Source organism: Coenobita brevimanus, chromosome 17, assembly GCF_032717465.1.
Source record: "Coenobita brevimanus isolate Jiangsu-jjx chromosome 17, ASM3271746v2, whole genome shotgun sequence".
Classification (NCBI taxonomy): Eukaryota; Metazoa; Arthropoda; class Malacostraca; order Decapoda; family Coenobitidae; genus Coenobita; species Coenobita brevimanus.
In genome coordinates this window covers 145,001-172,709 of record NC_136970.1, presented here as the reverse complement: position 1 = coordinate 172,709, position 27,709 = coordinate 145,001, and the positions used below count along the sequence as shown (strand labels likewise).

General features: G+C 42.3%; 2 protein-coding genes across 2 annotated transcripts in view; both read right to left on the bottom strand.

The window, feature by feature from the left end:
• Nucleotides 1-27,027, bottom strand: part of Pi3K68D (phosphatidylinositol-4-phosphate 3-kinase catalytic subunit Pi3K68D) — a 40,244-nt gene extending 13,217 nt beyond the window's left edge. The window contains exons 1-16 of the mRNA XM_080265843.1: nt 26,844-27,027; nt 24,523-25,967; nt 19,493-19,616; nt 18,851-18,991; nt 17,229-17,311; nt 15,126-15,266; nt 13,826-13,925; nt 11,188-11,297; nt 10,825-10,929; nt 10,471-10,675; nt 9,134-9,341; nt 7,710-7,871; nt 5,994-6,109; nt 4,556-4,703; nt 2,966-3,154; nt 1,965-2,181 (exon numbers count right to left, since the gene is read on the bottom strand). Of these exons, the coding sequence (XP_080121969.1) occupies nt 1,965-2,181; nt 2,966-3,154; nt 4,556-4,703; nt 5,994-6,109; nt 7,710-7,871; nt 9,134-9,341; nt 10,471-10,675; nt 10,825-10,929; nt 11,188-11,297; nt 13,826-13,925; nt 15,126-15,266; nt 17,229-17,311; nt 18,851-18,991; nt 19,493-19,616; nt 24,523-25,967; nt 26,844-27,027 (3,678 nt within the window). The remainder of the gene's footprint in view (nt 1-1,964; nt 2,182-2,965; nt 3,155-4,555; nt 4,704-5,993; nt 6,110-7,709; nt 7,872-9,133; nt 9,342-10,470; nt 10,676-10,824; nt 10,930-11,187; nt 11,298-13,825; nt 13,926-15,125; nt 15,267-17,228; nt 17,312-18,850; nt 18,992-19,492; nt 19,617-24,522; nt 25,968-26,843) is intronic.
• LOC145391250 (HMG box-containing protein 4) overlaps nt 1-27,709 on the bottom strand; it is a 186,101-nt gene that overhangs the window by 95,596 nt on the left and 62,796 nt on the right. The gene's annotated exons all lie outside the window — the stretch shown is intronic.

The following is a 27,709-nucleotide window of genomic DNA, read 5'->3' as shown; positions in this document are numbered from 1 at the left end:
CACACAATCACACGCTGTTATCACAACAACAGACACCATACCCTCAAAAAAACAACAAGCAAACACTCTCATCAATCACTTTTCACAAGTCAGCCATCAAAACCCCTATCCCGAAGATTGACATATCATCCGACGTAAGAGACAGCTCCCCACAGACCCAGACTACGCACCTTTCACTTACAACCAGATGAAGCACATCATTAACAACCTTCAGCACTCATCTGCCTGTGGACCAGACAACATAAGCAATATTAACCTTAAACACCTTGGACCACAAGGCATACAAGCATTCACCAACATATCAAACTACAGCTACTCACACAACATAATACCCAACATCTGGAAGCATGGCATTATCATCACTATCCCTAAGCCCAACAAAGACCCCACGACACATCACATTCCCCTAGCCCAATCACAACATAGCTTTAGGCCACTACACTCCACAAACACCCTTCTTACAGACTTTACATAGAGAGTTTTGATGGCATGAATATAGCTAGGCCACCACACAGAACACTCCTAATCACACTAAACATCAGCAAAGCTTTTGATGCCATCCCCTGCCACAACCTCACAAACAAAATACTCAACACAAATATGCACAATAACACAAAAAGATGGCTGGCAAACTACTTAGCAGGCAGATGTGCACATGTAACATTTGCCAGTCTTCTAACATCAGAAACTTCACAAATGGCATCCCCCAAGGATCTGTGTTGTCTCTACCTATACATGCATGACATACCCACACCCCACACACCACGGATACACATAGCTTCCTATGCAGATGATATAACACTTACATATATGCACCAAAATGCAAACACAGCTGCACACATCATCCAACCTTACCTCAACACACTACTCGGACAGTTCACCACAAACAGGCTCAAAACGACCCCAGCCAAATCTACAGTGACCCTTCTCACAAACTGGACAGCAGAATACAGTCACATCCCACACCTCACCATAAACAACACTCCCCTACCACACACACACACACACACACACACACACACACACACACAAAATCCTTGGTGTAACATACAATACATCAGTGTCATTTAAACAACACATCGTAAACATTAAAAATAAAATAACACCAAGACTCAATGCCCTGAGGTCACTTGCCCATACAACATTCGGGCACAACAAAGAAACCACCACCACAGTATACAAACAATACATACGTTCAGTGATGAATTATGCAAGCCCTGCCTGGGCTCCTAACCTCGCCAAAATACACTACAACACTCTACAGACCATACAGAACAAGGCCCTAAAAATAATCACATGTTGCACAGCTACTACACCCACAGATCACCTACATCAAGAAACCAAAGTCCTCAAAGTCAAGGATTACCTAGACTTGAGAGGCACCCAGTTTCTTGCTGCAGCCTCCACTAACCCGCAACATCCACTATATTATATGGCAGCACATCCACCCACATCAAGGAACATAAAAACAACACCCAGCACACGATACCATACACAAATACTGTCATCTCTCCCCCCTCACCCACCTCAGACCAGCTTCCAGAAGCATATCCACACTCAGATCACTTGCCGCTCCATTCAGTCACTTAAAGACAACATACAGCTGCATGCAGGGCCTCCTGACATCCACCCTTCTGAATCCTATCTCCCTCATGAGGACAGGGTCCACCTGGCCAGGCTGAGATGTGGACACCATCCAGCCCTCTTAAGCTACCAAAAGAGGCTGAATGACTCCGTCACTGATGCCTCTCCAGGATGCAACACAGCACCCCATACTATTAAGCACATTATGGAAGACTGCATTACACACAATCACCTACGCCAACAACACAACATACACTCTTTGAGAGCTCTGTGGGAAAGCCCGGCCTCGGCCATGGCCTTCCTAAGGGACTCGGGGCTGTTCGGCCAGACTGCCTAAGGAACAACTACTACTATTACAACAACTACGAGGGAGAACAAACCTGGAGGGGAAGACACTGGTTAAGGAGCCAGTACAGGTGGTGTGCAAGGCGAGGTGATGTCAGGGCACGCTCCAACAACAGTTCCGCCGTGGGTGAAACATCCCACGCTTCATGTTTCACCGCCTGAACCAGCTGGGGCAGAAAGGATATCAGCTCATCCGATCCCAGGCTGCGGATCCACTCAACTGCACGTGCCCGAACTACACTGTCTGCAAAACTGTGAGAAGCAAAATATCATCACTAAATAATTCCATTTTACAGTACCTCTACTACTACAAGTATTCCCCATTATACAAGGCTCACTATCTGATAATTTGCTTAACCGATATCACTATCCTTTACAGTGCTCTCATTTATCTGATGTCTACCAATGGCCCAAGGGTCACTGGTAGACATCAGGAAAGGCATCTGGTCATAAAGCGCTACACACTCCAAAACCAATCCTCTTCCCAGAGGCAACACCTTAGCTCTTACCAAAAAAAGGGGTCATGGCATAAAACTCAAACAATGTTTGCTGACTGCAAGGCTTGCATCGCGATCGTTTGTTGTCAGTCCATCATGATGGATGATTGCGAATAAATTTGTAAGGGTTCCTGCATTTAGATATGAGTACAGTATTGCGTTACTGTATGTATTTTTTTTAATGCATCCAACTCTGGACATACCGTAGGCTTAACAGCCCATTCCCTACACACCATACACTTCCCCATGTCACTACATTGGTGCTAACACCCACTGTCCATATTGAATACATGCAGCTGCTGTCTCATACAGGACTGGTGTATTTGTATTATTGGGGGTGCTTTTATGACATGGTGGGTCATATCATACATCAATCAAGTCTGCTTTAATGAAATTCAAATCCTTAAAATATTCCCTGCCCCAGACGAGATTTGAATCCATGCCCACTGGGAGAGCAGACCACCTTTCTACCTGGCTGTGATGCCTATGCCCAAAGTCAGACACATAAAAAATAAATAAATAACAGGTTGCCAGCTCACCAAGGAAGCAGCAGGTGTAAGGCATCAGCAGGTGAAGGTGGTGCCCAGTTTTTGACCAGTGAGTGTAGGTCTGGTAGACATGACACATCCCATGAGTGTGCCGCCAGTAGGACCTTGGCCAGTGCAAAGGGTTCATCATGTAAGTAGTGCCGCTTTTCCCACAGGATTTCTCGCTCCTCTACTGAACCCCTGAATAAAGCATTTATTATCATTATCATTATTATTATTATTATTATTATTATCATTATTATTATTGCTGTTATCATCATCATCATCTCACCTCTTTCCCCACCCACAACTGGGGTGTGATAGGGTTCAGAATGCAAGGAATAGGAAAAAACATGACAGTGAGAGAACTAATCAGTTAGGTAGGCCACACACCCATTCAGTCACCATTAAAGCCCCTAGAATCCTGGTTCCATCACACTGGCACATTTTCCACATAAAGCTCCATAATTACCTGTCAGAGTCAATCCAATTAAGGGGAGGAAAAAAAATGGAAAAATGGAAAACCTTTTTCATACACTCCTCTGGACAAAATTCATCCAACCAGCTTTATCTTTTTTAATTCTCCAGTCTTATCAAATCCTTTACATCTCTCCCACACACCAATGTGTGTGTGTGTGTGTGTGTGTATATATATATATATATATATATATATATATACAGTAATCCCTCCAATATACGATGTAATAGAGCCAAAGGCATGTCTGGGAATTGGTTTTCTCTGGGTATTGGGCCCTTGCCTCCTTAATTAGTATTTATGGACCCTAACCCAGCCTAACTTTGAAAGCCACCTAAATAACTCCCTACCGGACATGCATAGCACCTATTTAAGGCCCTATTCACACCAATAATAGACATAAAGCATGAAATAAGTGAAAAGGAACCAAAGAATAAGGAATTAGAAGTGAGTATGGAAAATATTTAGCAGTGTACAGGGTACTCACAGCACGTCTGTGGCCGCCTCCTCTAAGGCTCTGGCAGTGGTGAAAATGCTCTTGAAGCACGTATAGTAATCCAGTGTTGTGCTGCACTTAATTCTTTGCACTGTGAGTTATAATTGTTTAACACAGCACATTCTGTTCTTAATTGTACCACGCCAGTTTCAACCGCCAGTTTGCACTCCACACTTAACCCTTTGCACTCTAAATTCTAATTTCTTAACACTGCACAACACCGTAAATTCCCATGTGGTCTAGTGGCGAGGTATTGCGGTTTATTCACTGTTTATTCACAAAAACGAGCACATGCGGCATCCATCGCGATGAGCATCTACTCACGATGGTAGTCAGGCGGTAACTGGGGAGGGGGGAGGAATGGGAGGGGGCCAGCGGTCATGCGTTAACACAGCTGTTTGGCGCTGTGTGCCAATTTCAAATTACAGGTGGGAAAAAATTCTCTCTCTCTCTCTCTCTCTCTTTTTTTTTTTTTTTTCCTTTGCATTCCAAAGGCCCACATCCAGTATGTCCAGAAATTGGGGTGTCCGGGAACTGGGCGTCTGGTTATTTCAGGGACTACTGTATAGAGATTAAGACAGATAAACAGAGGTAAACAGACAGATTAAAAAAAAAAACAATAAATACATACTTGTTGAAGTTAAAGATGTCTCTCTCTATGATATCCAAGAGCTGTTGTTGGGTGTTGATGTCTAGGGATGAGAACTCCAGTTTTTTGGGTTCGTTGGGGATGATCTCAGGAAATACTACCTCACCTCCGAAGTCTTTGAGCTCCACCGCTGGAATGGAAATGGAAAATATATATGCTATTATAACTGAGCTATCTGCCAATCTACCTACCTATCTCTTAAAAAAGTCTTTCAGCTCCATCACTGAAATATGATAATAGCAGGTGGTGACCATCAATCACTCATTTGACGAAGAGCTGCCTACTTCTTCCTATGGTGACTCTACATTGACAGACAAGCCTAATACTGCAGATTCCTCTAATCCAGGAAACCATTTACAATACTAGGTGATACCCATATAACCAAAAACAGAGTGATATGAAGCCTACTATGGTGCCCCTGTTAACTGGGTGAGACAAACAAATGCATTATATATCCATGAACCAAACCTCCTCTCTTCCCCATGATTCGCTGTGGTGAGGCACTGTCCACTGTGAGGGAATGTCAGTTCATAGCATAGGACAGCCCTGCAGGGGCAGTTGCTTGCCTGCCGTTTATGGATCTACTTGGCCAGACAGACCGGGATTACTCTGCTATTACTACTGCTGAAACATGACAAGGCTGTGCCCACAAGAAACTTATCTATAACCTAGATGGGGTATAGAGGGTTTTCGTAGGCAAGGTGAAGTAAGGTTGAAAGGTTGGTCAAAATACTATATTTTTATGCTTGGTTACAGGGATCTGTATGCATGGCCTTGATGTATGCAGTACCCAAGGGGGTACGTGGTAGCTAAGTTGGTGGTGAGGTGGTTTAATGTCCCAGTGGATGTGGGTTCAAATCCCACCTGGGGCTGGGAACAATTTAAAAGATTTGAATTTTGTTGAAGCACTCTTTACTGATCTACCATAAGGCCCACCAACATAATTAAAACCCCTGCTAATACCAACACACCAGTCCTGTATGAGACAGCCATGACATGTATTCAATATGGATAGTGGTGACGTGGAGGACTGCTCGGTCCCAGTGAAGGGATTATTAAACCTATGTCTACAGTCATGATAAACTCTTAACCCAGCCTACATGTATGGAGATGTCACTGTACAAGGAATATACTCTACTCTTTTCCCACTGGATTGGTACATATTTTCATCCTTTTGCAACTTATTTCATGCAGCTCAGCGGAACAGGATAAAAAGGCGACTACTCTACGTACTTTCCATAGCACCACTTTGTGACTAGCATCATATTCCAGTGTTCATATATTGTTATAAGACTACATGCATGATGGAGGGATGGCAATTTGAGGCCAAGTAGAGTAAAAATGATATAGGGTACAAGACTGAAAAAATGGTAACAATGAGGTGCACCAAAGCCTTCTGTGATATGATATTAAAACTTACACAAAACAGGGCATCCATGGACACGAGGATGGTCAGAAGAATAAGGAGCCGGACCCAGTCGACGATCACTTGCCATGGGCCACAGTGTTAGTAGGTTGCTTCCCTGGGCCAGGTGCCTAAAAACAAAAAAAAGAAAAAGAAAAAATTATCAGCCTTAGAGTAATGTGGGTTTGGCACAGGGTTGGGAAAAAAAAAAAAAAAAGATCATCATCGTCATCATCCGGACATCCTTTCCCACCCTAAGGCAGGGTGAGGAGTAGCAATATCCAGACAGCCCAGATCTGCCCAATCCAATGGGCCACGCTTCCATTCACTTGTCATTCAAGCCCCTGGAATCCTGGCTCTATTGGATACGCCAAAAACATTCACCACGTTCTGTAGCTTCACATAAACATATCTGCTTGAGTCAATCCAGACGCTGCCACGTTAATAAGGGGTGCCAAATCCCTGATCATGCACTTCTCCTCACAACATTCACCCAGCCAGCTCGATCTCTTGTCAGTTCCCTAGCCTCACCAACTTCCAAACCTCTCTTCCTCACACACTCATCCACCATATCTCTCCATCTTCTCCTAGGCCTACCTCGCCTCCTCCCTCCTTCAAATTCGCTCGGATATACAGTAAAAAAATAATTTTTGTTTTTTTGGGGGGTTTATTATTATTCCTCATATTTACATGTAAGTTAGTTAAAATAAGCAATTAAAAGGTAATTTAGAACTAAATAAAAGTTTTGGAGTGTTATCTGGAGGACAGATACATGTTTTAGACATGCTGATACAGGTTGGTCCAGTTGGACCAAATCTTTGATAACTTGTACTGCACTTATTAATACAGGGAATGGACAGGTGAGGCTTGACTACTGCTGACTCAGTACTCACTGTCTCAGTCTCAGTTTTTCCTTGGTAGTGAGAAGACCACAGCAACAAAATGCCTGCTTATTGTAGAAGAAAAATGGCAACTGAGTGGGATGAAGTTGATGTTTTAGAAAATAATAAACAGAAAACAGCCTGCAAATACTGCAAACAAATAATAAGTGCTAAAACAGAATGAGCGAGAACCCACGTCCAAAAGTGTCCCAAGAGGAAAGCTCATTACAGGGAAAAGGCAGGTAAGCAAGGTATTTAGAAATAATAAATAACTACCATACCATACTGTATCTGGAGCAACATTAGTTTGATTTTAGGAAAATTTCTGTATTGTCTGCATGTATGCCTATGACTGCAAAGAGAGGGGGCATATTTATGTTGCCAAGGTCCTGTTCCCCAGTTCTACATCCTAACTACCCTAACCTATCCTAACCTAACCTAACTTAATCTAACCTAACCCAACTTAACCTAACCTAACCTCAGGAACACTGGGCTACATTTTATGCAAAAATTAAGTGTAAGAACCAAAATTTAACTCCCCCTCCCCCCAAAAAAGGCTGTTTTGGGGGGGGTAGGTTTTTTAATGCCAGCCCTGATTGGCATCTCTTTTTCTCTCAAGCAACTCAATAATATTTGTTAACAGGAATATCTGCACGGCATCTGTATGGAAGATAAAAACATGACAGCCAGTAAAAGATGCAGTCTTTGCATTAAAGTACTGTAAACTAATCCTCAGTGTGGTAAAGCGGTGCTGCCCAGGCTGCATGGGCAACACCTCTGGATTCACCCATGAGAGAGAACATCACCCTACAGGCCATTGGGTTCATGTTCAGGTCAGCTAACAACCCACCCTCTATGTGAGAAACACTGCAGTGCTGCCCATCCCAGCTCTTCTCTGATATACTGGGGCTGTTCTACTTTGTTCTCCGCCTCCACTACCTTCAGTCCAAATACTGTCAGCACCAAACGACTCTCCTTTGGTAGGGTGTTGACACGCGCTCCTAGATCCAGCCTGAAATAAAAAGTATTCATATAAATGATCACTGGTGTTTTTCGTCTTCTGTTTCCTAGCATCCACATTTGAAGATCTACATTCTAGTAAAAAAAAAAAAAAAAAAAAAAAAAAAAAAATGTAGGGTGCACTCTCAGGGATAAGAAATTGAATAAGGGGGCTGCTAAAGATTGTGGAGTGTGAATGGCTTCCATTAGGTGACCAAGGCTGATCCATGCAAGCATGTAGGAATCTTTAAAAATGAAACAAAATGAATGAACTGAATAACTCCTTCAGAACGATATTAACAGGTACTGCTGGATCTTACCTGTAAATGTTTACTATTGAGATAAGAACAAAAACAGTAGAGCTCCAATAATGTTACCCCTGGCATTGGTTTCCAAGAGTTTTTCATTCCTCTGAAGAGGAAAGGAGAGATGGAGGTACAGAATAGATGAGAGAGAGAGAGAGAGAGAGAGAGAGAGAGAGAGAGAGAGAGAGAGAGAGAGTTCTTTACTAATGATTAAATGTGACTTTTGGATAAAAATTTGGATCCTTAATGACTTAATGACTTTCTTGGTGTGTATGGAAAAGCTGGACCTTCACAAAATACTTACTGCCTAATGAATTATAATGTAGAAGATAAGAGGAGAGAGGGGAAAGAGAAATAGGGAGAAAAGCATGTATGCAGCGTGTGTTAGGAGTGTAATGCTGTATGGCAGTGAGACCTGGGCAGTGAAGGAGGAAGACATTCGCCGGCTCAGACGTACAGAAATGACAATGATTAGGTGGATGTGCAGTGCGTCCCTGCATCCAAGGCCTGGAGGGGCTGGGTTTACAATGGAAGAGTTGAGAGGTAGGATGGGACTGGAGTGTATTGGTGTTGTGATGAGGAGAGGTAGATTGAGGTGGTTTGGACATGTGGAGAGGATGGGGGATGATGGTTGGGTGAGGAAGGTGAGAAGTGTTAATATTGGGGGTGGGGTTATGAGGGGTAGACCGAGAAAGACATGGGACGAGGTCATTAAGTGTGACCTTAGGGTTAAGGGACTGAACAGGGAGGCTGCAATGGATCGTGCAACATGGAGAGCCGCCATTAGGTGACCAAGGCCGACACATGCAAGCATGTTGGAGCCTTTAAAAACGAAAACGAAAATAGGTGAGGACTGAGAGAAGAAAGAAAGGAGAGGGAGAGAAGAAAGAAAGAAAGACAGACAAGAAAGTACTGACAAAGACAAAACAAAGTCTCTCTCTCTCTCTCTTGCTCTCCAATCCACACTTACCATCGATTAAATGTCACTTTGGGGTAAAAATTCGGATCTTCAACCACTTTCTTCGTATGTGTGTGTACTGGCTGGCCAATGCAGCGTGATCCATGGAACAGCTGGGCCTCCACGAAATACTCATCATACTTCCACTCTAGCTCGAGCCTGTGAAGCCCCTGGACCTTCACCGAGATCTTGTCACGCACTTCACGAATGTCACGAGGTTCTGAAATAAAAATATGAGAGATCTGCTGTAGGGGCTTAGCTGCCAATAGTGATGTTCAATTGTTGTTGTTTTCGCCCTGGCTTCATCTCATTTTGAAATCAGTGGACTGAGGGCTATACAGTAGTTCCTCTTCTCTTGCAGTCCACCATCTTCCTTTTTTGGTGGATCAGCAAAATAAAAATGATATTACAGTAATAATTACAATCATCATCATCACCATCTAACCACACCTCCTTCCCCACTCTAGAGCAGGGTGACAAGAAGCAATGTCCAGACAGCACAAGTTTGCCCAATTCAATGGGCCACGCTTCCATTCACTCATCATTCAAGCCCCAGGAATCCTGGCTCTATCTGAAACGCCAAAAACTTTCACCACATACTGTAGCTTCAAATAAACGTATTTGATAGAGTCAATAATAATAATACAGTAATATAAAATATAAAAATTAATCAGCATCATATCAACTTTCCCACCTGACAAAGATCCCTAACCCCTTTCAGCTTAGATACATGAAGTCAGATTGGAGACTCATTTCTATCTCATTACTACTGCTCATCAAATTTATGCTGCCACAATATAATATTAATGTTGTGAGAGTGGCCCTTTTCCATCAACTGAAAACAAACACCACTGTCAGTTAAGTAAAGTCAGACTGGACAGCTGATCTGACTAGTAACCAAGGAGACTCATTTATACCTCATAATTATAGCTCAATGAATTCTGTGCAACCACAATGTACAGTAGTATTCTAATTGTGGGAACAGCACAGTTCTCTCAGATGAGAGCAAACAAATACATATTGAAGTATGTGGATGGATGGATGGACTGACGGATGGACCAGTAACGATTAATAAATGATCTCCAAATACGCTATCAGTAATCTCAGTGGGTAGGTAGCAGCCGTGGCTCAGTGGGTTAGAGCGCTCCGTTCTGACCAAAGGGTCGGAGGATCGAATCCACCCAAGGGTCATTGGTAGACATCAGGAAGGGCATCCGGTCATAAAATGCTACACGCTCCAAACCAAAGTCCTCTACCCAGGGGCAACGCCATAGCCCTTATCCAAAAAAGAGGTACCTGGCGTAAAACGCACTTCATGGATGGATGGATAGATCGATGGACAGACGTACCATTAGTAAGCTCGGCACTATCTTCAACGGTAAAGTCAACCCTGAAGGCCTTGGAGTACATGATGAGGAAGTTGTTGACCGCAGCGGAAAGTTGACCGAGGGCATCGACTAGGAGTGTCTTGAGTTCGCCCGGCTGGGAGGAATCGTGGGACCCAGTTGAGAGAAGTTTGGGTCCATCACGTTCATCTTCGCCATCAAGAATACCCTAGAAGAGAAAAAATAAAGAAAATAAAAAATAATTAAAAAAAATAAACCAGAATAATAATAATAATAATAAAATCATCTTCATCATCACACTCATCTTTAGAGTAGCCTGAAGTAAACAAGGTATAGATGCAATTCTCTCTCTCTCACCTGGCTCTTCTGTATAATCCTGCATGTGGTCACAAGGGTCGTTATAGCGGCAGTAACCTCTGTCGTTTCCAAATTCCCAAGTAATGAGCACAGCTGTTTAACGACCTGATGGGTAGTTGGGTTGTAAGTGGATGAAGAGAAGGTTCATCATCATCATTATTAACAGGATTTTTATCATTATCATCATCATTCTTGGTTGGATTTTTCATCATCATCATCATGATCACCCTTGTTACAGTATTAATACTACCATCATCATCAGTAATATTCTTATCATCACCTTTGTTACATCAATGTTATTGGAATTTAGTCATCATCATCATCATTTATCTCTCTCTCTCTCTCTCTCTCTTTCTCTCTCACCTGCCGCAGACTCTTTGACCTCATTGGGGTTGGCAAGTCCTGAACTGGAGTCCCATCAATAAGAAGAAACCCTGAATTTTGAAGACGCTCTAACTGCTGCTCAAACATTTCTGGGGAAAAAAAAAAAAAGTGGTACATCTGGAAGAAATCTCCTCCTCCTCCTCCTCATCATCATCATCAACGTCATTGTCATCATCACCATTCCAAATTAAATGGGACACGCACTCATTCACTCATTGTTCAAGCTAAATTAAATAATGTCATGTTTCCTCTTAACAAATCCCCATATTGAGGCTGGTCATGGTACAGCTTACATTTCCCATGGACTGGAAAGTAAACCACGTGCCAAAACTAGCCAATAACTTCCCAACAGCTGCTGAAAACTATTGGGAAAAAAGAAATATCAGAAGTGTTATAGGATCTGTAACACTGGGAGTCTATAATAATGCTCCCTTCAACCTCTATCTCTTCACTGCACTACTGCACCTATATCTTTTTTCCACTGTTACTTCTGTGGTCACTGTTCTTCATCTCATTCACTCTCCTCCTCTTCCCAGCTCCCTTCAACCTCTCGTCTCTTCATCATACTGTTGTACTGGTATCTTTATCTCTTTTCTAACATAACTTCAAAGGCCACGCTCTTCTGAACTTTCTCCTTCTGAAACTCAGGAAACCGTTTACAATGTTCGGTGGTAACCATATAACCAAATACAGTAAAAGCTCGATTAATCAGAATGCATGGGGATTCTTCCATTCTGGATACGGAATTTCTTGATAACCGAATGTTACTCTTAGAAATTTTCTGGAATGTCAAACAGATAAAATAGGACCAAACCTGGGACTTTACTTTATTTCATAAAGTACATTATTTAGTATTAGATACAGTACAGGTAAGATACAGTACAGGTACACTACAATACACAAAAAAGACAACAAGAGAAATTGCACAGGACTGAACAGAAACCAGCGAACATTACCAAAAATTATTTAAAGAAAAATTTAGCATATGTTACAGGCTAAAATAATTTTGAAAACTTAGCTGCATACACTGCTTTATCCTGTACTGTACAGAACTAATCAAGAATTATAGAGGGATCATCAGGATCAAGAGATGAGGATTCAGACAGAGGAGAAGAAGTGGAAGGAACAATGTCAGAAGCTGAAGAATTGGAAGGAACAGTATCAGGAGATTCCGTTATCCGGAATATTTTCGACCCCATGCCAGATCGAATTTGTGTTCTGGTTATAAGGATGTGCCGATGCATCAGATGCCGGTCAATCGAGCTTTTACTGTAATGGAGTGATGTGGGGCCTACTATGGTGCCCGTTAACAGGGTGGAGGGACGCAAATGTTGCATACATCCTGGAACCAAACCTCCACACTACTTCCTGTACCTTGCTGTGGCAAGGTGCTGTCTGCTGTAGGTGAGCATCAGTTCACTGCACAGGATGGCCCTGCAGGTGCTGCTGATTGCCTAAGGATGGCAGATCTGCTTAGCTAGAAAGACCATACTACTCAACAACAACAACACTATGGGACAAATACACCATTACTTTTCTCCTGATAAAGTTCTATAGCTCCTTTGCAGCTCAGATGATGGCCAGGTGTAGTAAGACTGGAGGATATACAGGTGGACCCCTACTTACGATCAGCTTACGTTCCAAGAAACTGATCGTAAGAAGAACTTATCATGTCGAAAATGCATTTAATACACCTAACCATTCATACATCGTCGCCTAGTCAAGCCTACCTTAAACATGCTTAGAACACTTACATTAGCCTACAGTTGGACAAAATCATTAACACAAAACCTATTATATAATAAAGTGCTGAAAATCTCAGGTAATTTATTGAATACTGTACTGAGATCGTCAATTGCGAAAGTCCAAGTTCACAAGTGATGGCCACTATGGGCTTGGTCCTGGTCATTTGGACGTAAGTCATTTAGGCCGTAACGTCCAAATGGGTTATGATATGTTCTGTTGTTCAGGCTGTTACGCAATTTGGCCGTTTGTTGGTCTGGACACTACGGCCTAATTGACTTACAGTTGAAGCAACCAGGACCCTACAGGCTTGCTGTCTTCATGCCAGGCAGTTATCTTGAGTTTCATCTCAACAGTAATTGCCTTCCTCTTCTTCTCACCACTAGCAGGAGAGACGGGCATTTCGTAGACATGATGGATGCACAAAACACAACCTAGATACAGGGTGGTATCCAAAAAAAATGCTGGTAACACAGAACACTGTACAGCATCGGAGCATTGACTGTTTACAACGGCAACTGCCCAACCAGACTGGGACTTGGCTCGCTGCTGCTGCCAAGTATCACGAGAGAGTATCATACCACATATCTCTAGCTAGCGAAAAGATCAAAATTCAGATTTCAAAGTACGGGTTTTTACCATCATAAAGTCGAAAAACCGTAAGTTGACCGTTCATAAAATGGGGACCATCTGTATATGACTAGTAACAAAGCAGACTCAGTCCTACCTCAAAACTAAAGGTCACTGAATTTCATGCAACCATGTCTCAGCATTCAACTAGTAAGAGTGGCCTGGTTCCATCAAATGAAAGCAAGTCAAACATACCAATCAATCCAACGCAGGTCCACCTCTCCATTAACAGCATGTAACTCACCAACAACGATGATCAGCTGTTCATGATGCACCACGTCCCCAGATCCAGCTGACATCAGGTCCTCCACTCGCACATTCATCACTGCTACGTCATCTTCCTCCTGTAGCAGAAATACACAACATCAGCATCATTATTATCTATCTCCATATCTGTCTATCTATCTACCTAACACTCAATCCATCTATAGCACTTAGGACTGCCTTCACATGGCTGCACATACTATATGACTGGGCAGTGGAGCTGCCCAGTTAGATAAAAGTCTCTCTGTTCCCTCCCAATCCTCTGAAAAGGAGGATAGTGGATTGGGTTCATAATCAGATAAGCCTGGGGTGGTATCTACTAATACAGGCAACACCATGACAAGTTCACCAATACATCAATTCAACTAATGCCATTATGTCTCTTGACAAATCTCCACACTGAGGCTGGCTCGTATCTCTGACTGGGGTAAAAATAATCTGGTTGTTTTTAATGCATCTAAGACTCAGTTTTTACACCTACCGACCCGACAAAATCTTCCACAGGTATACCCACTAATGTTTATTAATATTCAGCTTAATCCTGCATCATCCTTGAACATGCTTGGGGTTTCATTTACTTGGGACTTATCTTGGAAAGATCATATTACATCTCTTGAAAAATCTGCTTCCAAGAGATTGGGTGTGCTAAGCCGACTCCGCTCTTTCTTTACCCCTGCACAACTGTTGACTCTATACAGGGGTTTTATCCACCCCTGTGTGGAGTACAACTCTCATGTGTGGGGAGGCTCCCCACATACAGCTCTTCTCAATAGGGTGGAGTCAAAGGCTTTTCGTCTCATTAACTCTCCTCCTCTTACTGACTTCCTTCAACCTCTGTCTCTTCGCCGCACTGGTGCATCTTTATCTCTTTTCTATCGCTACTTTAATGGTCACTGCTCCTCTGAACTGTCTGCATGCATTCCTCCACCTCTATGACGGGCGCGTAGCACCCATCTAGCAGCAAACTCTCATCCCTTTTCTGTCCAACTCTCTAATGCAAGAGTTAACCGTTACTCCCAGTAACTCTGGAACTGTCTCTCTCTGTCTGTATTTCCTGCTGCCTATGATCTCCAGTCTTTCAAACGCAGAGTGTCCAGGCATCTTGAAATGATCGGATCTAGAATTTGGCTCTCTATTGTATATTGTTTTTCTCTTGGAGGGAACTGTTACTGCAGGCTCATGGTCTTTGGTTCCTTCTTTCTTGCATTAAAAAAAAAAAAAACAGGTAATAAATCTGAACCATGTTAGGATAAAAGGACTACAATACCAAGATCCCTTACTGTGCGTAGATATGACTGCTTGACTGCATCAGCGTTCATGAGCGTAAACAGAACATCAGTGTCGTATTTAATGCAGCTGTGTACATACTCATATTCACCCAGTGTGGTCTCACCCGAAAGGTAGTCATCAACTCCTCGTACCTGTGGAGAGAGAGAGAGAGAGTGAGAAAGTGTACTTAAATGTATAAACTCCTGTTCACCATCGGCATCATTACACCACCATCATCACCAGTATCACTATCACTTTTGCCACAACCTTCATCATCATCATCATCATAATGAGGTGCATGTTTAGATACACTGCATGTAGGTCCAAACTACAATCAGTTTTCACCTGATGAACCTGCACCATTCTCACACCTTGAGTAATTAGGTGTACTGTTCGTCTATCTGACCTATAATGTGTTTGTTGTCACCTGGCTGATGGCCAAGTGTAGTCATATTGGAGGAATTATTTGACTTGTAACCATGAAGATTCAGTGCTATCCCACAGATAATGATCGTCGAATTTCATGCAACCATGACTTACTATCTAACCTATGAGAGTCCTAGTTCTGTCAGGTGAAAACAAAAAACAACAAATTAACTATAATAACCAAGGAGACTCATTCTTGCCTCATAACTAAGACTCGCCAAATTAAATGCAACCAAGATATAGGGTCTTCTTCTCACTGGGTAAGGAGGATCCCCAACATCTCTTCCTTAGTGATTTCTTTTTGGATAAGGATGGTGAATATAAATCTGTGTTACTTATGAAGTGTACAGTGATATTAGAATAATTTAAATGACACACAAGAGGACGGCAAGGTGTAATAAGCAAAATAAATCACTGAAGAAGAAGTGTTAGGGAGATTCCTTAACCAAAGAGACGCTAGCCATAGTGTTCAATTTGTGAGTGGCCCAGTTGTCAGATTAAAAAAAAATAAATAAATAAACAAATAAATTACTAACATTCCTCCAGAGTGAGCCAAAAGGTAGCACAAAGAAAACTCTCTCTCTCTCTCTCATATCTGTGAAAGGATGTGCTTGTAGATTAAACTTATGAGAATTACTTCCTGTCTACGTAAAAATAATGATAGTACACAATCAATGAGAGAGAGACAGACAGACAGATAAAACTTAATTCTGTTTAAAATAGTTACTGTCTTATTTAAAGTTGTTCATTATCATCATCATCGTCAACACTGTCATCATCATCATCATCATCCTTCTCTCTCATCAGTATACCACTCCACTCTCTTCTTCCACACCACATAATGTCTGCCTCTATTGCCATTACCCTCAATCTCATATGCATTAAAATACAAATGATGCTGGAGAGGAGGGATTTAAGTGGTGACATCAGTATAACCACGTGGCTCAAATGACTGGTTATACAAACATCCCTAAACTACGGCTACTTCCCTATCCACCAAAAGGATGATGGTGGACTGCAGCACAGGGGCAACTTCTGTCTGATGTCCACCAGGTTCACATTTCAGATGAGCCTGGAGCCACAACAACAAATTCAGCAATTAAAAACTTACCTTTGACATATAATCAGCTTCAATAATAAAAAAAATCCTACCTTCAATATAAAATCAGCCAACTAAAGAAAAAAAAAAAAAAAATACGTCCAATATATAATCACCTGAAAAAAAAATCTTCATGATTAACAATAAAAAAAAAAACTCCCACCTTCATAAATCTATCTATCTATCTACAGCCAGACACCATAATCCACAAAGGAGTGACCGTTTGCCTTTGAGTTAGCTGTTTTATGTGGAGGGGCAATAACTCTCCGCCAACCCACTTGTTGACACATAGGAAACTTGTGTTTGGTTATATGGTCACCACCCAGTGTTGTAAATGGTTTCCTGGCTTACAGGAAACCAACAGGCTTATCACTCAATGTAAAGCCACCTGAGAAGGAAAGAAGAGTAGTAAAACGTGATAGGAAAGATGGGAGAACTTGGAAGAAAGAAGGGCAGATAGAGAAAAAAAAATTATAAAGTAAAAGGAAGCAGCAGAAGCACTAAATCATGTGAGTAGATGATGGTTGCCACCACCTACCACCACCAATATATATAACCCCCCACTCCCCCCCCCAAAAAAAAAATCTACCTTCAATATATAATCAGCTGACTCTCCAGGCAGCTCCAGGGTACATACAGTATGCATGACAACATGTTCCACACTGGAGTCCACTGAAAAGGGAAAAATGAAATCTGATAAGGTTGCATCCTTATTTTTCACACATTCATTGTTTCTATTTTGTCCATGCACTCAGTAGCTCACCCCTATTTACTCCCTCAGGAGCGTACGGGGCCTGGGGTAAGGCTACTCAATCTTGGCAAATGCTTTCCATTTTCTGTGCACCATTTTCACACTTTTTCTTATCCAAGAAAGTCTGGACTAGTGTTTTCATAGTTTCATTTAGGTTAGACTAATAAAAGAAAAATGGAAGCATGTTCATCCAGAGAAAGCCAAACCTATCTTCTAGTGCAAAAATGGTATACAGAACAGAAATCTGCATCCCGGCATTTAAGGCATGAGTGACCGGCCTCACTTGCTCCTTGATGTAAACCTTTATAGCTTCCGTTAAGTTGGAGTGCCATAACAACTAGACCACCAGGCAACATTTGGTTATATGGTTATCAGCCAGTGGAGAAAATGGTTTCCTGGGTTAAAGGAATCCATTAGGCTTGTCACTCAGTGCTGTCGCCCTAAAGACGGCATTACACTGAATGAGTGGATGGTGTCTGCCTCCACCTGCCAAATTAATCAGCCACAAACCAGAATATACCTCATTTATCTTTATTATATAAGATTTTACCAACCAATATACAGTACACATATCTACAGTATATGTCAAATTCAAGAAGCTATTTTGGGTTAAATTTTCAATAAAAAATGCTAGATCAACATGGGTGGAATCATCAATACAGTCATCATACTCATCATCAATCATTTACTTCCTTCTCATCAGCACTCTAATTTGTTAACCCCAGTTTCATATTTAAAAACACAGAAGGGTTGAATCCACAAACTAAAACAAACACATATATACACATAAAAATACAGGTCATTCTTCTTTTACAATCAAGTGTCATGCATTTGTTCCAGAGGTTCCCAACCTTTTTAGTACTGTACCCCCCTTTAGTCAGGACCGTATTCCTGATGCCCCCCCACCCCTCTGATGCCTTAACAACAATGTTTTTATCTCTTCCATATGGATGCTTAAGATGCTACATGGCAACTTTAAATGTGGTTGCTCAAAATGACAGTTATGAAGTTTTCCTAACAAAGTTTCCTATTCACAGATGTCTTTGAGAATACCCTGTATTCATTTGAATGGCCTAGTCTTATGTTAAACTTTGATTACCCCACATCCCCCCCTGGCAATCTCAAATGTCCCCCCAGGGGGGTGCACCCCCAGGTTGGGAAACACTGATTAGTTTGCTTCTACAATCTTTACATTCTGGCACACTTTTTTCCCTATACAGTAATTTCTCTTGTATCATAATAACTATCCATCTATCTACATACATATATACTGTACATAAAATATTATCGCAAGATCTGTGCTTTATAGTACACTGGCTATACTTTGCCTTCCCCAGTCTTGGCATGCTTTTGGCACCACTGCCCCAGGCATGTCGTTCTAGGACACACTACGGTACACATCAATCTACTCATCATCTTCATCATCTCTGTACTTTTGGTAGAAAAATCGAGGTACTCACAATTACAAGTGAAGGTAACAGACTTGTGCTGCTGGTAATAAACAGTCAGCTTAACACTAAGGTTGGGGTCCACAGTCCCCTCCAAACACGCACTGTGTAACAAGCCAGGGTTACCGATGTGGTCATTCCAAGTGTACTCTCCTGAAATGTGGAAAAAGACAGTTTATTTTCTCTCTCTCTCTCTCTCTCTCTAGTTTGAGCAACAGAACTTATTCCATCCATCATGAGACTGAGTTATCAAAACTGCCTGGAGGCTCTGGGACTCATTTCATTAGAAACTCATAAACTACGAGGTGAGCATTTTTGATGTGCTTAAAATACTGAATGGGTCTGAAAATCTTGACCATCAAAAGTTGTTCAGTTTGAACATGAACTCAGCACAACAATGGTTGGAAGCTGGAACTGAAAAGATTTAACACCAGCATCTGTCAAAAATTTTTCACATAAAGGATCTGTTCCACCTGAAACAGACCACAGATGTTGTTAACAGCAATACAGTAGATCAGTTTGAAAGAAACCTCGATAGAGTTTTACTCATGCTAGAATGGGTGTGAACTGGATATGCATTCCACAGCAAATATGAAGTACAAGTATCACCTCGATATGGACCGCAAGGTCTTCAGATAATTACTTTCCTCTCACCTCTGCGTTTTTTTATGCTCTCCCAAAACGCCTTTGCCTCATCATCTGCATTCAGCGCAGGAATCTTACGAATGTGAACCTTACTCGTATTAGACTTTCCATCCAACGAGGTCATCGATCGTTTCTGGAATTGGGAAAGGAATCAATCAATATGAATACAGGCACAGTACAGCTTCCCAAATCAAAATATCTGATTTTCACAAACCTCCACTTTTCAAAATATTTTTTCATGCAATGGGGGGGGAGGGTAAATATCATCTGACCTTACACAATCAATGAATATCTGTACACAAAGTTTATTTGTGGACAAGTATAAAAACAAATGATACAGGGTACATTACTAATACACGACACTTCATTGCACTCTCTGGTCATGGTACTGTCGGCTATTTTTTTACATTATTTACTCAGTGATTATGATTCTACATTCCAATATATTCCATTATTTATAAAGCACCTGGAATCAAGCATTTTGGATTGATAATCTTTATTGCCCATATATATATATATATATATATATATATATATATATATATATATATATATATATATATATATATATATATATATATATATACACAATAAGTAAACAGATAAAAATAATAATAAATACACAATAAGAAAATTATCATCATCACCACCATCATAATCATTATCATCATTAGTCATCTTCACCACTGCCATCATCATATCACCACCACCATCATTAATACTGTTACCAAATTATAAAAAAAACATCATTATCATCACATCATTGTGAACCATCACTATCATCATTCTCATCATTATCATTATCAGCATTATCATCATTACCATTATCATTATCAGCATTATCATCATTACCATCATCACTGTAATCACCACTTTCATCATTATCATCATCATCCACAACCGTAGCTATAGTAGCTGCAATCCCAAGCTCATGTAGATGTGAACATTGTGGACTGCAGGCTGAAGCTGCCCTTCTTCTGCAGCCCACCATCCTCCTTTCAGAGGATAGGGAGAGATCTGAGAGATGTTTGAATAGCTGGGCGGTGGAGTTGCCTGGCTATATTGGTGTTCCTGCATAGAGGTATACCTCACCATCACCCATCACAACACAGAACGGCATTCACACATTCCATCCCTTCACAGTGTGTTTGTGAGGGATGCCTTCATGTGGTGGCACTGATACAACCAGCAGTTCTACTGCCTGATTAAACAAACATCCCTCAACTCCCTCCAAATCACTCCAAATGGATGCTAATGAACTGCACAAGGGCAAATTCAGCCTGCTGTCCATTGGGTTCACAAATGGATATGCCTGTGGCCACAACAACAAAAGCAAGAATCCTTCCATCTGATTCTGTTCCCCACTACTCACTCCATTTCTTGGTCTCTACCCTACATCAGCTTGTTTTCAGCTGACAGAACTGGCCACTCCCACAACTTGAATACTAAGTTGAGCCTGCATGAAATTTAATGAGCCCTGTCTATGAGGTAGGACTGAGTCTCTTTGGTTACTAAAGTCTGTTTGTTTTCACTTGAAGGAACTGGTCCACTCCCACAACTTAAATCATCTACTAATACATGCTGGTTGCATGATATTTAGTAAGCCATAGTAGAGGTAGGAATGAGTCTCTTTGCTAACTACAAGGTGGACTGCAGGAAAGGACAACTTCTGCCTGCAGTCCACTGGGTTCACCTGCACATGAATATTGGGCCACAACAACAACAAGTATATATGAAAATTTGCAAACTCTATCACTACTGACCTCTTCTTTGTTTGTCTTCCCTTGTTTAACAGTGCGCGTTGGTCGAATGGGTATGTTTATGTTGCATGTCTGTGCCGTTGCATCAACTTCATCACCCTCCCTTCCCTCAACCCCCTCACCACTATTCTCACCACCATCACCACTAACATCATCTACATCATCATCATCATCATCATCATAATCATCAATTTCAATACTCCCATCATAGTAGATCATGTACCAGTGATTCTCAGACCTCCGTGTTTTGATCTCGAAGTTGACATCATATTCCTCCATGGGAGGAGTCTCTTTGCTCTCAGGGGAATCTAGGGATTCCTCTTCAAAGCCATTTTCCTCTTCAGGGGCTTCTATGGGAGATTCTGGAGGGGTTAGGGGTGCTAGGGCAGGGGGTTCTGAGCCCCTTGTGATTTCCAAGTCCCCTGTGGATTTCAAGTCCCCTGTGGGTTCAGAAACACTATCTGCCTCCTCGACAGGTATGGAATAAAATGTACTCTTCCGCTTGTCCCGTTTCTTGCGTTTCTTCCCAGGGTCGTTAATCCCCAGTCCCTTGCTTGCCCCTGCATGAACCATTGCCAAAAGGGGTGCTGATGTTTGTTTTAACAGGCACTATGTCTTCACCTGATGGAACTGGGCCACCACCACAACTTTATTAATATACCAGGGGCACTGATGACTCTATTAACTGCACTACGGTTCATATGCTTTCACGTCACAACTTTAATACTATATCATGACTGCATAAAATTAAAGTCTCCTTGATTACTGTACTGTTGAAAGGGAACCTGAGTAGCAACTTAACAAGATGGGAATGGACCATGGCCATAACTTAAACACAATGTCCTGGTTGCATGTAGATTAATTTGATGAGCTTTAAGTCAGGTAAGAGTGCATACCCTTTGTTATTACATCATAAAAATGGGAAACTAATGAGCAATTTTATGGGCACTACTGTTGGTTTGTTTTCACCTGATGGAACTTGGCCACTACCACAACTTGAATAGAAAGTTGTGGCTGCACGAGCTTTAGATGTACGGTAGGAATGAGCGTCCTTGGTTATTACCATAGTCATATCAACCCTCCAATCATACAGCATTTGGCCACCAAAGTTATGAGCTAGGAGTCACCTTAGTTATCAGTCAAATCAGACCACCAATCTAACAACACTTAGCCATCCAATGAGCAGAAAAGAAGCCGTGGATCTTTGCTAGGTTAAAACAAATACACTATAACCAAAGATTCAATGATAAGTTACAACAAACGCACTAAAACATTCAACTGAACAAGCCCTGACCCCACACAGGCCAAACAACACTAAAATGGGACTACCCAGTGCTTGTCTTTCATAATTATTTCCCTTTATCAGGCTCACTCCCACTACGATATGATTGTCAAACACGATATACAATGTCGTTAAGTGATAAAGCAGTTATCTATTATCACAGCTTATGTGGGATTAGCTAATATGACACTGAAAGAATAAGTGAGAGGGGAGGTGATGTGGTTGTTTTGAGTTTGAGTGATGACGATGATGATGATGATGATGATTATGATGATGATGATGATGATGATGATGATATTAACTGAAGTTGATGATGTTGTTGTTGTTGTTGCTGGTGGTGGTGGCAGTTGTGGTAGTGTTGCTGCTGCTGCTGCTGATGTTGATGATGATGCTGAGGAGGAGGAAGAGGTGAAGGAAGAGGGGGATGAGGAAAAGTAGGAAGAACATTTCTTGTGTGTGTGTGTGTGTGTGTGTGTGTGTGTGTGTGTGTGTGTGTGTGTGTGTGTGTGTGTGTGTGTGTGTGTGTGTGTGTGTGTGTGTGATGTCAGGACACACACTGAATCCTCTTATCATTCTCCTAAACAAAAGATAAGATACAGAATTTCAAAGCTTCATTCGTCACTTTAATATAATCCCATCTATCTGTCTGTACCTATCAATGTTTGTCTATTTGTCTGTCTATCCATCTATTTACTCCTTTTTCTACCCCATAAAGAATGCATGGGCTTGGAGCTAGGCTACTCGGTCCCAATATTTAAGGTGAAGGTGACCAGCTTTACTTACCCCTGAGTGGCATTATCTGAGCAATGGACCTCAACCTCCCCTTGGATATAAACTCTTACATGCCACACCTGGTTGGAGCACCTTAATTCACTAGACCACCAGGTATATCCCAGGTGGCATTGAAGGGTTCATAGCATCCCTTCCTTATCAATGTACTGTAATTTGCATATTATACTTCAACATTCACTTGTACATTACTGTATCATTTTAAAGGGTGTCTTCATGTGGTGGCACTGATAACTGTTCTCCACCACTGCTTTGCTGTACAGACATCCCTTACTTCTTTCTCTGTCCCCCCAAAAGATGATGACTGACTGCAGGAGAAGGCAAACTTCGGCCTACAGTTCACTGGATTTATGTTCAGATAAACCTAGGGTGGAAACTATGTTACTGTTACCATCCAACACTGTACAGTATATGGTTTCCTGGATTAAAGGAACCAGTAGGCCTGCCACTCAATGCAGTCACTTTAACAAGAAGTAGAGAGCACTACATAAAGTGCGCGGATGATGGTCGTCAGTACCTACCATCTCATGGAAGGATATGAGCTCTATGGATGGCAATTGACTTCAATACGCATCTTTCCTCTCTGACTTCATTGGGCAGTCTGTTGCTTGTTTTCCTAGTTTTTGTCCGTTCTTCCTCCTTAGTGGCGGTGGTGGTGGTGATGAATGATGATGGTGATGACTGTAGAAGCAGTGATGATTATGATCATAGTGGTGGTGGTGATGGTGATGGTGATCGTGAAGGAAGGTGAAGGAAGTAGTGATGATCATGGTGATGATAACTAGGAGAGAGTGTGTGTGTGAGGTGGAGAGGTGGAAACTGCAGATGAGGTGGTGCACTGGGGTGGACAGGTATACGAGCGAAGTGTGTGTGGGGGGGGGGTAGAGAAAGGTCAACCAGATGGCAAATGACTGGCTGACATGGTGATTCATTTCCAGCCACCCTTTTCAGGATTATGATGTCTGGCTGCAGACAGATACATAGATAAATAGCATAGACAGACAGCTTTGGGAGTTGGCAAAAAACAATTAAATACTATGATTCATATGGCAACGCCTTAGCATCCAACTTGCAGGAGTAGCTCAGTTCTGTCTGGTGAAAGCAATCCCACTGTGGTAACCAAGGTGATTCATTGCTACCTCTTCTCTAAGGTTCATCAAATTTCACACAACCATAACTTATGAATGCACCCCAACAAGGCAACTCACCTTCACCAAGCGCTTCTTCTGTGTACGAGGACTCTGCGTGCTTTTCCTTGACTCCAAGTCTTCCCTGGCATTGGTTCGGGGAGGAAGGGGTGGTGGGATGTCGAAGGTCTCCCCTCCAACAGCCCCAGGACTGACCAAACCATCGTAAATATCATAAACAGGGTCTGATCTCGTGCTGCTATTTTCTGGGTGCATGTACTCAAATGGATCAACCTGCTCGTAGTAACTCATTTCATCATCGTTGACTGATTTGCCAGCCTTCAACTGCAACAGCTCGTGTGCCTCTTGGCTTATCTTCACATTGCTAGAGGTGGCAAGTTTCATCTGCTGTTCCCTGTTCTTTGCTCTAATTGCCTCTTTCCGAAGCTCCTCCTCCTTGGCCTTCAAAACGATGGGGTCAAAAACATCTAACAAGCTTGTCCTCATTGCAGCACTGTCCATTTTCTCACCTGATGCACATGCTTCCCCAAAGTCAATGAGGTCATTACCCTTGGGGGCACTACTAGTTAGGGCCCCGGTTAGATGGACAGAACTGGGAGTTTCCGAGACCCCAGTCAGACGGAGAGAATTGGGGGTTTCCGAGACAGTTGGCGAGAGAACAGGGCTGCTTGATGCACTTTGACTCAGGGACAACTGACTCATTAGGGCACTCATTCGGTTAATCTCCAAAGTCGGGCATCTCTGTGGTAGGGCTGGGGCGGACTGGATGGTGGGTGAACTTAGCGATACAGGTGAACTGATCGACAAGGGTGGCCTCTTACAGACATTCTGAACATTTAAGGCACTCAAGCTGCTTCCCACACTCTGAGTTTGCTGTAACATTGGTCGGTAAGTTACTGGGGACATGGCAAAACAGTAATCAAGGTGTGAGTTTGAGGTGTCCTGCCCCATTAAAGACCACTGTGGGAAGCCAGCGGATGTCCCTTGATAACCAGGCAGGCTTGTGGTTGGTTTTAGCATTGGCTGCGAGTTGAACAATCCCCCATAATTTCCCAGGAGCTGACTTGAATTTCCCTGAGAGCTTGGGGCTGATGCAGCAGGAACCACTTGACTATTCACTGCCTTGATGCTCTGGAAAAGCTCCAAGATGTCATTTTTTGGCTTCTCTGGGCTGTGGAATGATATGAGGTCCTGCTGGCAGTTCCCCTCTGAGCTGGACTGCGCAAGCTGGCTGGAGTCTACTGAGTCGGCATCCGATCTCCCCTGTGCAGAGCTGGCACTGAGCACAGCTGTACGAGGCTTTGGACCCACATTTGACTGGGTTAATAGACTCGCTGAAGAATTCTGGTGTAAACTTATTGTCCTAGGCTTTGGCATGGGCTGGCTGGTAGAGGAAGCATTTGGACGAGGACGAGACTTGACCTCGAGCTTTTCACTGCCTCGGGAAGACAAGATGTCAGACTTTGTGCTTCCACGTAATGTTGGTGTCTTGGAGCGTGGCCGATCTGAAAGGGAATGAAAATCTGCAGGAGATAAATCATCATCATTAACCTATTTCTCCCTCATCATTATCATCCTATTTCCCTCAACATCATCGACCTAAATTTCACATGGCTGAAAATGGCTGATATGGAAGGCCAAACTTCCAACTAATAATAATCATCCTATTACACTCATCATTATCAAAAAACTCATATTTCATAAATGCTTAAGGTTAGAGTCTTGATGTGTTGTCAATCTGAAAGGAAGTTTGTGTCCCCCCCCCAATGCATACATGCCCCCACTAAACTTGCTAGGTCAGCATGCTTTCCCAGGGCCCAAGCCTGGCCAGACGGCGTTACTGCGTTAGTTGATAGCAGGCAGCCGAAACGGGCAGACTATTTTACTGTGAGCTTGTAATAAACTCCTTATCTAGCTGTCTGTACATGGAGTTTCTATCACCAAAGTACTGCAAGTTACATTTGAGCATCTGGTACATCATCATCATCCTTGTCCTATTTCTCATTACAATATTAACATTACAGTACAGTATGCTATTTCCAACTACAGTACCATCATCATCATCAGTATTATTATCCTTACCCAATTTCTCACACACACACAAAATGAAGTTGGTTGAAAAACTACCATATCTACCTATCTATATCTATCTATCTGTCTACCCATCTACCTCGACCTATCTGCCTGTGTCTATCTGTCTAAGGGTTATAAGATACTTTGTCCAGTGACTGCCATTATCAGTTTAATACCACCATAATTGATCATAGCTACTGATATCTGAATTTCGAGTGATAAGGACTCTCTCACAAACACACACACACACACACACACACACACACACACACTACTATTAAATACCCCCCCACACACACACAACTTACCCTGTGCATCATTTTCCTTAATAGATGTGGACCTCTGAGATTTGGACCTTCCAAGTTTCTCCCTCCTAATTCTCTCATACTCTTTATTCTCCTCCTCAAGTGCCTTGGCAATGTCTTGTTCAGTGTAGCGGCCCCCACCACTAGCTCGCAGCTTTGGGGGTAATGGAGGCGGTTCGTCCCCCATTTTTCCAATGCCTTACCCCTCTTGGCAACTGACCATCTGGAAATACAGTAAAGACTCATGAGATAACTTGTACTGTAATTACACTGTAAAGCGCCCTTATTTGTGTGTAGCTTGAACTCACCTTGCCACAGTAGGTCTAAAAGATGTGTGGTTGTCATGTTACTATCACATTTTTCCCTTCCTGATCCACATACCCACAACTACTGCAGTGTTGGTGGTACAGTGGTGCATTTAAGCTCTTCTAGTCAAATTTTCATCCATCAGTCTACATATTTACCTGTCTGTCTTTAGCATGATGCCTTAATCCCAGAAGGGGTGGACACAAGTGAATCAACTCCATATCATCCCATTCTCTGCCATTAGGCTGCCTCTTTCCACCTCACCACCATCACTCTTAAACCTCTCTGCCCCATCCCTCCATCCTCAGTCTCCCACTTCTCCTCTTCCTCTCCACCTCATTCACATACACCTTCCTGGTTACTTTCTCATTCTTTATTCTTTCTACATGGCCAAATCATCATAAAGTATTTCTAGCACTGTCCAGCATAACTTCACACCATAAAACTAAAAAATACTTCTAACAAAAATCATCTTTGGCAATGATTAATGACAGCCCGGATAGAAGTATATGAGAGAAGAGGAAGAAGAATGAGGAGGGGAAGACCAAGGATGAGATGGAGGG